This window comes from Aotus nancymaae, unplaced genomic scaffold (assembly GCF_030222135.1).
Source record: "Aotus nancymaae isolate 86718 unplaced genomic scaffold, 86718_ANA_hifiasm-v0.15.2.pri h1tg000010l, whole genome shotgun sequence".
Lineage (NCBI taxonomy): Eukaryota > Metazoa > Chordata > Mammalia > Primates > Aotidae > Aotus > Aotus nancymaae.
Genome location: NW_026988421.1, coordinates 4,061,093 through 4,073,126, shown reverse-complemented (window position 1 = coordinate 4,073,126; position 12,034 = coordinate 4,061,093). Strand labels below are relative to the sequence as shown.

The following is a 12,034-nucleotide window of genomic DNA, read 5'->3' as shown; positions in this document are numbered from 1 at the left end:
TTTTTTTCGGTATGTTTTAACTAGGGTTTTGTTTTTTGATTTTCTCTTTTATGACGACAGTTTCTATAGCTGAAGTTGGTTCTCGATGAGCATAAATGGTAAACTAGATGTACTTCGTTAATAGTATTTTTTCAAGTAATAGGATGTTAATATAACTTCAAGTGAAAATTAGGTAGGCATATATACTTTCCTAGAGGAGTTTGGGATTCTGTCTTCTTACCTTAAAGAATATCTTGGGTCAGGTGCGGTGGCTCATGCCTGTAATCCCCACACTTTGGGAGGCCAAGGCAGGTGGATCACCCGAGGTCAGGAGTTGAAGACCAGCCTGGCCAACATGGTGAAACTTCGTCTCTACTAAATACAAACAAAAATTAGCTGGGCATGGTGGCAGGTGACTGTAATCTTAGCTACTCAGGAAGCTCACACAGGATTATTGCTTGAACCTGGGATGGGGAGGTTGCAGTGAGCTGAGATCATGCTGTTGCACTCCAGCCTAGGCAGCAAGAGTGAAACTCCATCTCAAAAAAGAAAAAATTATATGTATATATGTGTGTGTGTATATATATATATATATCTTGATGCCTTAAACATAAACATTTCTGGACACTATCTTCTTCCACATCGAGTCTTTAAAAGCCAGTATATTCATTCCTTGTTTTTTTTTCTATAAAAAATGCAACAAAACACAATCATAAGAACCACAAGCTTCTGTGGAAGCCCAGGTCTGGTCAGGGCTGGAAACTCAGTGCAGGCGTGAAACGTCTCAGCTGTGCGGGGCCACGGTGGCTGCAGGAACTCGAACCTTGCAGACTCAGTACTTTAATTTGTGTTAGTTATTTCATTTATTTTATCTATAAAAACATAGAGGCTTGTTCTTGAGCAGGAAAAACAAATCACTTGGTATCCAGTGCCTGGTGTGATTTCGGGGTGCGCAGGCCTCTTCGGGCCTCGTGCTCTGAAACCGCTTTCTTGTAGAATGGCAAGACAGGTTCTTTTTTAGTTTCCCAAATGCGTTTTTAAAGCTGCTACATGGAAATCATTTCATGGTAAATGTAGTTGGGAGTAATGAATTCAGCCGTACTAGGTGGTAAGTATGTTGCTACAAAGGAATGGAATATTTAGCAGGTGAATCTGTTAAAATAGGGTTGATTTGCCTGTTCACAAGATTTTCTAGAGAACCTCACGTAATGTATGATTAGGAGAGACAGAGCAGAGTTGTTGCTCTGAAGAGCTGATTTGCGTTTTCTGTTTCCAGTGGACCTTCTGGGGCTGCTGAAGTGGCGCTCCAACACCAGCCTGCTGCAGCAGAACTTGAGGCAGCTGATGAAAGTCGATGGCGGTGAAGTCGTGAAGGTAATGTGGAGCCCAAAGGGACTTTTTGGGTCTTTTTTTCTTGTTTTAATGTATATTAACAGAAGTAGGCAGTGTAGGATCCTAGTTATACTCCCTTTTAAAAATAGTGACGTACACCTCTAAGCGCACAGAGTGCTTCTTGGCTTCTGGTTTGGGGGACTGTCTGGGTTAACCCTGAAGGGGACTGGCTTTGCAATCAACCTCATCGTGGGTTCTGTGTCCTCTTCCCACAGGCCCTCACTGCAGGACTCACTACAGTTCAGGGGACTCTAGGCCTCCTTCCTCTTCCCTGAGCAGGGGATAACAGCAGTGCCTTCTGCAGGGCCGTCGCGGAGCCTCAGGTCTTTTTACTGTCCTCATGATCCTTTTTACTGCCATCAGCATTCTTACTGGCCCTGGCTTAGGACTCCCTGAGATCCTCTTTAAGTGACCAGGAGAAGTCTGTGGTGTGGTAGAAAGGTCACGACACTGAGAGGCTTGTCTGGGCTGTTTTCTGCTCTGCAGCAGTGTCGGGTATAATTATTTATTCAGGCCCTCCTGGCCTCAGCATCTTTATCTATGAGGCAGGGCGGTCAGATTCCATGGCCTGAGGTCCCTGGGAGCATTCAGCTTCTGGAATTCTTTATTCTGTGATTGTGGTTCTGATATTTTCTGTAGTATTGGACTCTTCTCTGCTCTCAGATACGACATAATTAGCTGGCACAACTTTTCCTTGTATGAGAGGAAGCGAATTTACATTTTTAGTCGGTTCTGTTTTTGGCCTTGGGACGCTAAGAGGGTCACCGGTATGTGGTGTTCTATAGGCTGGACTCTCCAGCCAGGTCTGTGTGTTGCTGCCTCAGTTCCTCACCCTCCAGGAGAGGTGATTGCCGAAAGAAATGATCTTATCTCTGTAAAAATTAATTGCTTAAAATGGCCTTAATTAACCAGCAGTGTGCTTCACTTCAGTATAAATTAATTTAGTTGCACCACTTTCCTGAATGCGTCGTATAACCATTCAGACATATCCTCGCTAATCTTAAAATTTTAATCATCTTCTCAGTCCTGGTTTCTCCCAATGGCTTGGACAATGTTAATTGCATTTTAAACTTCCCTGCGTTCTATAAATTCCCTAATTCAGATGGAAACTAGGTGAATAAGTGAACGTAGTTGAGAAGAACACAGTTAATGAAATTTTGTCGTCTTTCATTTTCAAGTCCCTGTATCATATTAGGAATTAGTTGTATTTCTGTTCACCAGTTGCCACGGTTATGTAGAATTATCTTGTCCCGTCATTCCCCTCATCTCATATATTCTCACATTTGATTATTCAACCCTGGACATGGCCTTTACACCTCTCCCTTCTTCCTGCATGTGCTGGAACCACCCAAGCCTGGGTGACCTGTCTACTGTCTAGCCCTTATCTACCTCGTGTAATTTTGTGCTTTTTCTCTGCCGGTGTGTCTGACATGCACCGTGAACCTAGAGAGCTGAATTGACTTGTTTGAGGCCACGGGGCTGTTAATGGCCAGCCAGGACTTCAGGAATTCCTGGCTGCATGGGGCTCCTTTTGCACTGTTTTTTTTGTTTTTGTTTTTGTTTTTTTTTGAGAAGGAGTTTTGCTCTTTGTTGCCCAGGCTGGACTTGGCAGACTGCAACCTCTGCCTCCTAGGTTGAAGCAATTCTCCTGTCTCAGCCTTCCGAGTAGCTGGGATTACAGGTGTCCACCACCACACCTGGCTAATTTTTGTATTTTTAGTAGAGACGGGGTTTCACCATGTTGGCCAGGCTGATCTTGAACTCCTGACCACAGGTGATCTGCCCGCCTCCACCTCCCAATATGTTGAGATTACAGGCGTGCACCACCGCGCCCGGCTGTCCTTTTGTGCTGTTTAGGGATGCTGATAGATTATGGGTTTAGTTCCATTTAATCAAGACCTCCCTTCTGCATATTGATGACTGATAGTAGAGAGATGGCATTGCTTGATAGATTGAGGAAGGTATTTGTGTATTTAGCAAAAGATATGCTGTCCAATTGGATGGAAATTGGAAATGGTGACTTTGGTCCCCTTGAACGTGGTCTTAGAGAAAGGGTGGGGTGCCAAGTGAAGCCCTTTCACGACTCTCTGTGAGGGCCCTCCTTCAGGTGCCCGCCCCTGCTTCACTGACGCTCCGCAGCCCAATACTTGCAGCTCCGTCTCCCTGTGGTTCTGTTTCTGTGCCACTGACCATGTCCTGTGTCTGGGTGGGACCAGGTGGTCTACTTCAGGGACTTTACCTGAACCGTGACAAGCCAGGTCCTGGCACTTGGGAGCCTGTTGGCAGGGGAACATTAGGCTGTTAGCAGATGGCATCAAGTTTTGACCTTTGCACAGAATCTACAACCTGAAAATGATGGAAAATGATACGAAAGTAACAAAGTGGTACAGATCCAAATAGGACTTGATTAAGCCCTTGATATCCAGCATTCGTTTTGGTCAGGCTAGTTTTGTTTGCCACTGTTTGCATGTGACATTTTCTGGTATAAAGTAGGGATTGGCTGGCACAGCCATGTACAGAGAGGATTTTACTCCCTAAAGGGTTTCAGATCTCATGCTGGGCATGGGAGGACATCCTCTCTCCCGAAGGAGACGGGTCAGGCTCTTGCTGCTGCTGCGGTTCCATGGCACTCCTTTGCGAGCAGGGGTCTGTGGTTTGGTTCCTTCGTCTTGGGTCTATAGTCGTTTGATATCCGCCATGCGGTCTGGAAGGCCCCTTGGGTGTGGGGAATAGGCTGCACAGTCCAGGAGCAATCTGAACAAAACACCAGACTCAGCCTTTCTTGCTGTGCAGTCACCTCACCCATTTCCTTTTTTTTCTTTAAATTACGGTTTCATTGAGATATGATTCACATACCATAAAATTCATCCTTTTACTCCAAAGACTGTAGTGTCTTCACAGAGTTACACAACTATTACCACTGTCTGAATTTCAGAACACTTTGATCACCCCAAAAGAAATCCCATAGCTGTTAATAGTCACTTCTTACTCCCCCTATAACCACTAATCTGCTTCCTGTCTCTATGGATTTACCTGTTCTGGATATTTTACGTACATTGGATCATACGCTATGTGGCCTTCTGTATCTGGCTTCTCTCAGCGTGTCTTCGAGGTTTATCCACGTTGTAGCGAGTGTCAGCGCTTCTCGCCTTTTTACGGCCGAATAACATTCCATCGCATGGAGAGACCACAGCTTGTCTTTCCGGTCATTACTTCACTCACATTTGTATTGGTTCTACTTTTCTGGAGATGATGAATAATATTTGTATAAAAGTTATTTTGTGAACATATGTTTCCTTTCGTTTGGAGATATGGCTAGGAATGAAACTATTGAGTCATATGGTAAATCTGTGTTTAACTTTTTGAGGAATCATCAAGCTGTTTTCCAGAGCCATTGCACAATTGTGCATTTCTACCAGCAATGTACAAGGGCTACAGTTTCCCTGCGTTCTTGCTCACAGTTATTGTTATTCATCTTTTAAATGTAGCCCTCACGGTGGGTGTGAAGGGCTGTCTCATGGTGGTTTCCCTTTGCATCTCCCTAATGAGTAATGATGCTAGATCAGTACTTCATCATCCTATGGCCAGTGTTCTGTTGTGTGGCATTCTACCTCTTCTTGACCTTCTCTACTAATATGGATCATCGCTTCCAACACAGCCATCGTCAGTCCATCCTACGTTTCTTTCAGGGGAGGATGGGGTGGGACCTGAAGCCAACTTTTTTGTGTGACATGCCTTTGAAGTCTCTTAACTTTTTTCGTAATCACATGTATGATGCTTTGTCCTTCTTTGCAATAGTATTTATTTGGTATGTTTTAGTCAACTATAACTGTAATGTTGGTATTGCTATTGAATAAAGTAAGTACCTTCTGGTCTCAAAACTGGGGTGCTGCTGTGTCCTCCAGTTTCAGAATCACCATCCTCTTCCATGCCTGGGCATCCCATTTGGTATAAGGTCCTTTCTTCCACTCAGCTGGGTCCTGTCCTGTGTGGCTTCTGCCCATTCACTAGGTGAAGTCCTGTACCCAGTGTGCAGAATGAGTCAGATGCATCTTCCCAGAGTTGCCATTCAGCCCTTTGTCACCCACCTGATGAAAGCCAGGCAGAAGGTTGGAAAGGCCCCCTGGGGGGAGCAGTAGGCCATCTCCTTGCTTCGACCCTCTCCATTTAACGCTGGTGGCATTTCTTCATTCTCAATTCACTCATCCAGAATTTCTGTCTTGTGCATCTAGTGGCTGAAAAAGATCCCAGAATGGCTTTATAGGTAGTGTTGGGGCAAGGCAGGTGTGTGGAGCACTGCAGAGATGACAGTTATTCCAGCGTGTGTGAGGAATCTGGAGGGCTCACATTGTCACCCGACCTTCTGTGTCTATGCAGTTCCTTCAGGACACGTTGGATGCCCTCTTCAACATCATGATGGAGAACTCGGAGAGTGAGACTTTTGATACGTTAGTCTTCGATGCTCTGGTAAGAGAGCTTTACTTCTCATGTGTTTGGATGACACAGTGTTCTTTTCATGCTGCAGCCTTTGACACTGGGGGAGAGGTTTCGTCACAGTGACCTTGAACACATTTTCGGTTGTAAATCCAATCAATTGGGGTGGCAGTTTTTTTAGTTTTTAAATGTAAAACTGTAGTTAGGCAAATGTCATTTCTAGGACGAGAAGAGGTAAACTGGCCACCAACTTCTATCTGAAAATGTTGTGGTTCATTTCCTAACACGGGGGTGCAAATGGTTCTGATGAAGATTATAAAATGGCTTGCATTATGTTGCTAATGAAAATGTTACTGATTAATTTGACAGGTATTTATCATTGGACTGATTGCTGATAGAAAATTTCAGCATTTTAATCCTGTTTTGGAAACATACATTAAGAAACACTTCAGCGCAACATTAGCCTACACGTAAGTTTCTACTTTGTTTTAAAACCAATACTTCTTTTTTTTTGTATTTGTATTATTTAGAGTCTTTTTCATGTACTTTTATCTATGACTGTGTATTTACCCCTACTCAAAACTCTGAGTTTCCTGGGATAATTTTTAGTATTGTTTTCCTCTTAACATACCTAAAAACCTTGTTGAAAGAGATACGTGATAAATCATCATAATATTCTGGAATAAATTCTTGTTCTCCCGCACACCTTCCATTTATCTTTGAGATCTTCAGTTTATGTTTGATGAAACTGAAATATAGATGCGGAGTGTCTGACACCGTGGCTTCCCCACGAGCCTTGATGAATGGATACATGCATGTGTTCCTGTGTTGAGGAGATTGGTTGTTTAGTGTGAATTAGATGCAGTTTTGTACTTTGTGGTGTATCTCCTTGCTCTTTAAAGAACACCTTCCCTTGTCTTTTACAAGCTGCAGCTGCCTCTGTCTTGGATTCCTTCTGCCCACCCCCCTGCCTGTCTGTGCCCCAGAGGTCTAGGAAGACTCCAGAGGCTGTGCATGGTGCCTGGGCCAGCTGAACAGCATGCCTGGTAAATGCAGAGCAGAGCCCTGGAGTCTGGAGTCAGGGTGCCTGGGCTTGCTGTGCAGCTCTGTCCCTCAAGGCTCTGTGATCTTGGGCTAGTTGCTTAACCTCTCTGAGCTTCAGCCATCTTGTCTCTAATTAGAGCATGACTGTAGGCTTGTGTGAGAATTTTAATAAGTTATTGCATGTAGAGTACTTGGACTAATCCCTGGCACTTAGAAAACACTGAGCAATTATTGGGTTTCATTATTATTAGATTTATTGTGGTGAGTTACCAGCTCTTTCATGGTAGGATTTATTGACATTTATTCAAACTTTTTATTGTGTAAGTTACAGTAAAACATAAAGATTTACATAATTTCTTTAAGAACATCCCACTTAGAATCATTAGAAAGGATTCTCTTTAGTGTGAGGCAATTTAGTGAAAATGCCCTTCTGTGTCTTCAACAGACTGCTTTTCCTCCCTGAGGAACTCAGGTCGGAGGACTCTGGCCTCCTGAAGCCAGCTGTTAATACACCCTTCCTGCGCCTGGATTCTTTCATGTCTGCCTCGAGTGCGTGTTTACTGTGAGGCGGTGGGTGGAGCTCCAGGAAGGCTAAGAGCTGTGAGGTCCCCTAGCCAGCGGAGCAAGCTGTGACAAGTTCTTTGCACTTGCTTGCTATGCTTGCTAATAAACGTTTGTTTAAAACATGTCGTGCGCTGAGTGGAGGTGCCCGGTATGTGGGCGTGTCAACTAGCTCCTTACAGACCATGGGGAGGGTGCATTGCAGGGCACTTCCTGGCTCTCGTGACCAAAACATGAGTGTGTGGGAAAGGGGCCTGCGGACGGCAGCAAACGTAGCGTGGCCTCCGTGTGTGTGCATTTTCATAATTCTGCCTCTTGATTGAAATGTGATCAAACAGCTCTTCTCAGATTAGGCTTTTTGCTTTAATTTCAGAAGAGGAGACCGTGAATCAGCTTACCACACCACAGCCACATCTCTTCATTGGCGCCAGCCATTTCATGCTGTGCTGTTGGGGAAAGGGTGATGCAGCCATTGTCATAGGTGGAGAAGGAAAAATGGGAGATTTTAAGAGTTTCCTAGTGAAACAAACAAAAAGTACCGTTTTTATTTTCATGCTGTGATGGGACTGAGATAAGAATAGCATCCTTTCAGCTGGGCGTGGGAGGCTGAGGCAGGTGGATCCCTTGAGGCCAGGAGTTCGAGACCAGCCTGGTCAACATGGCAAAACCTGGTCTCTACTAAAATTACAAAAATTAACTGGGTATGGTGGCGTGCACCTGTAATCCTAGCTACTTGGGAGGCTGAGGCAGGAGAATCGCTTGAACCTGGGAGTCAGAGGTTGCAGTGAGCTGAGATCGTGCCACTACATTCCAGCCTGGGCAGAATGAGACTCCATCTCAAAAAAAAAAAGAAAAGCTTTTTATTGTGATGTATTGGTAAAATAGTTACTTTTAGCTCATCTGTAGTTGCAGCAAAGGTTGCTCTTCTGAGTGCCCTATTCCATAACCTCAGCGAACAGTCTGGCCTTTACTGGCTCACAACTTAACCAGACATGCTGTCAGTACCCCAGCAGATTGCTTTTATGAATATAAAAGTCTTTCGTGTGGCTTTTAAAAAGCCACAGTGAATCTTCTCGCGTGCATAAGATGTTGGTGACTGGAGAAGTTTGGTTGGTGGGTATCCTTCCTGGTTGTCTTGCTGACTGCACGCATGGTGCCAGTTTTTGGAGAGCTGTAGTGTAGCTCAATACATTAAAACATGAAAGCGTGTTGTTGTTCATGTAGTTGTTCTTTCATTATGTGTAAGCTGTTGCTTGAGGGTCATCCTTACCAGCAAGGACTCTTAGTTTATGAATCAGTAGTGGTTGAAAGTGTAGAAGTGTGGATGGAATTAAAAACGACATATCCTCACTACTGCCTCTATCATTTAAAAATAGCACATGCTCAGTGGAAAAATAATTAATTTCACACCACCAAAATGTTATAGTGCAGAAGATAAAAGTTCCCTGTATGTAATGCTATGTATTGGAGATAACTACTGTGCCAGCATTTATTTTCTCTGTTTATGTTAACATTATTATTAAGATGATGACTAGTATATCTGCGTATTTTACAAAATGGCATTGTTATTTTTGCTTACTTAAAATTTAAAAACCTTTTAAAATTGTTAAAATTTGCATACAACAATTTCATTTTATTCGGACTGTTTTGTACACCCTGGAACCACTGCCCAAAACAAGATACAAAACATTGCCATTCCCCAGAAACATCCTCCTCGCCCTGTCTGAGCCCGTCCCACCCCCAGACAAGCAGCCACTCTGTGCTTTCTGTGATGAATATGTTTTGCCTGTTCTTAAACTTTACCCCAGTGGGATCATGCACTCTTTTGTGTCCGGCTTCTTCCCTTCCACGTAATTCTTTTGAGATTCACCCATGTTGCTTTGTGTATCATGCCGTATTTTATTGTAGGAATATTTCATGATTTGTTTAGCCATTCTCTTGTTGATGGATACATGACGTGTTTCTAGTTTTTGGCTGTTCTGAGCAAGGCTGTGAGTATTCTTGTCCAAGTCTTTGGTGAAGTTTGTTTTCGTTTCCCTTGGATAAACACCGAGGGGTAGAATTGCCGGGCTAAAGGATACATGTAGAGTTTTCTTTGTGAGAAATTGCCAGACAGTTCTCCAAAAGGACTGTACCATTTCGCATTCCCATCAGCAATCTGTGAATGTTCCTTTTGCTCTGTATCCCCATCAACATTTAATATTGTCTGACTTTTTAGCTATAGTATTGGGGGCAAAATTGTATCTCTTGGTGATTTTAATTTGCAGTTACTAGATGACCGATGATACTGAGCACCTGTTTATTTTTTTATTAGCCATTTGTGAAATGTCTGTTCGGATATCTTTTTTACTTATATTTTGTTGTCTCTTTGTTATTGATATGTATGGTATGTCTCTGTATGTGTGTTTATACACATACATGTGTGTTTATTTTTTGTCAAACATGATTTTTGAACATTTTCTTCCTGCTTCTGTTTATCCCTTTTTTTTAATGAAGTCTTTTGATGAGCAGAAAGTTTTAGTTTTCTTGAAGCCTAAACTGTCATTTAAAAAAAACAGAGATTTTAATTTTGTGGCTAAATAATCTTTGCCTAGTCAAAGGTCTTAACAATGCCTGCACTGTCTGATGTCACAGCACATGTCTCGTGTGGCTATTTAAATGAAATTAAACTAAACATTGACTGCTACAGTTGCGCTAGGTGTGTTTCAAGTGCCCAGTTACCACATGTGCTGAGCCATGTTGGACAGCTCAGACATTGGTTTCCATCACTGCAGAAAATTCTGTTGGGCACCACTGTTTCTGAAGCTTTATGCTTTTGACAGAATTCAACATCTGTTTATGATAAAACCTCTTGGCAAACTAGGAATAGATGGGAAGTCCCTTGATCTGATAAAGCTCATCTAAGAAAAGTCATAGCTAACCTTATACATAATGCTGAAACACGGGAAGCTTTTCCTGTAAGTTCAGACAGATGTGGATGTCTCTTCTCACCATATCTATTATTCCGCCGGAAGTAGTAAAGCAAGAAGAAATAATTGAGGGTATAACAGTTGGAAAGAAAAACTGTATTTTCACACAGTGTGATTTTGTATATTAAAAACCCTCCTGAATCTATTTTATAATTTATTTCAAAATAAAATGAAACATAAAAGGAAACTTCAATTGTATATATACACATAATTGAGAGAGGGAATTAAAAGTATAGTAGAATTATAGTATGGTACAGTACAGTACACTTTACTGTATTATGAAAAAGTCATAGATAGGTTGAAGACAGTGGCTTATGCCTGTAATCTCAGCACTTTGGGAGGCTGAAGCAGGTGGATCACTTGAGGTCAGGAGTTGGAGATCAGCCTGACCAACATGGTGAAACTCCGTCTCTACTAAAAATACAAAAATTACCCAGGTGTGGCAGCAGGCACCTGTAATCTCAGCCACTTGGGAGGCGGAGGCAAGAGAATCGCTTGAACCTGGGAGGCAGAGGTTGCAGTGAGCTGAGATCATGCCACTGTACACCAGCCTGAGTGACAGAGCGAGACTCTGTCTCAAAAAATTATAATAAATCAAATAATGAGGAATAAATTTGCTGATAGATGATTGAAAATTGCAACATTTGCTAAGAGAAATGTAAAAAGAAGTAAATAATTTGATATATATACCATGTTCATGTATTGAAAAATAAAATATTGCTTGAATGTTTATTTCAAATTATAGTTTGAACACAGTTTCAATAAAAATCCTATATGCTTTTGTGAAAAAAAAATTGACTAGCTGATTTGAAAATTTATACTTTGAAAATGTCTAAAATACCAAAATAATATTTTAGACGATCAAGATTTCAAGACTTATTATTAAACATCAGTAACCAAGATAGGATGGTATTGGCATAAGGACAGACAAAAAGATCAGAGGCAGAGAATATGAAATACAGAACAGATTCACAATAAACCTTCTGTTTTATAACTGCTGTTTTCTTTTAACAGTGTAATGACAAAACTGGCCTTTTTTTTTTTTACAATGAATAGGGAGTCTCCCTCTCTGGTGTCCACCTTTTGTACTGAACTGCTGTGCAGTATTTCATTGTAGAGGCATATCACCATTTATTGAGCCAGCTCTCAAAGGTTGGACATTTGCATTGTTATGTATTTTTCTAGGCAGATCATGCGGCAGTGAACATCATTTGATTCATTTGTAATTGTTTCTGTAGGACAGATTACTAGAGTTGGAATTCCTGGTGTCAGAGGATTTGAATATCCTTAATTGTAATAGATATGCCCAATAGATATTGTAATACGTATTGCCACTTTACCCTCTAAAAAAGTTTTATGCTCAACAGGGTGCGGTGACTCACGCCTGTAATCCCAGCACTTTGGGAGGGTGAGGTGGGTGGACCATGAGGTCAGGAGTTCAAGACCAGCCTGGCCAATGAGTGAAACCTCATCTCTACTAAAAATACAAAAATCAGCTGGGTGTGGTGGCTAGTCCCAGCTGCTCAGAAGGCTTAGGCAGGAGAATCGTTTGAACCTGAGAGGCGGAGGTTGCAGTGAGCTGAGATTGCACCACTGCACTCCAGCTTGGGCAACAGAGCAAGACTCCATTTAAAAAGAAAAAAAAGTTTTCGGTC

At 42.3% G+C, this 12,034-nt stretch overlaps 1 protein-coding gene across 3 annotated transcripts in view; it reads left to right on the top strand.

The window, feature by feature from the left end:
- Positions 1-12,034, top strand: part of DOCK1 (dedicator of cytokinesis 1) — a 543,465-nt gene that overhangs the window by 126,239 nt on the left and 405,192 nt on the right. For all 3 annotated transcript variants that reach the window (XM_021671705.2, XM_021671704.2, XM_064373739.1), the window contains exons 19-21: positions 1,256-1,353; positions 5,749-5,838; positions 6,175-6,275. In XM_021671705.2, coding sequence (XP_021527380.2) covers positions 1,256-1,353; positions 5,749-5,838; positions 6,175-6,275 — 289 coding nt within the window. The remainder of the gene's footprint in view (positions 1-1,255; positions 1,354-5,748; positions 5,839-6,174; positions 6,276-12,034) is intronic.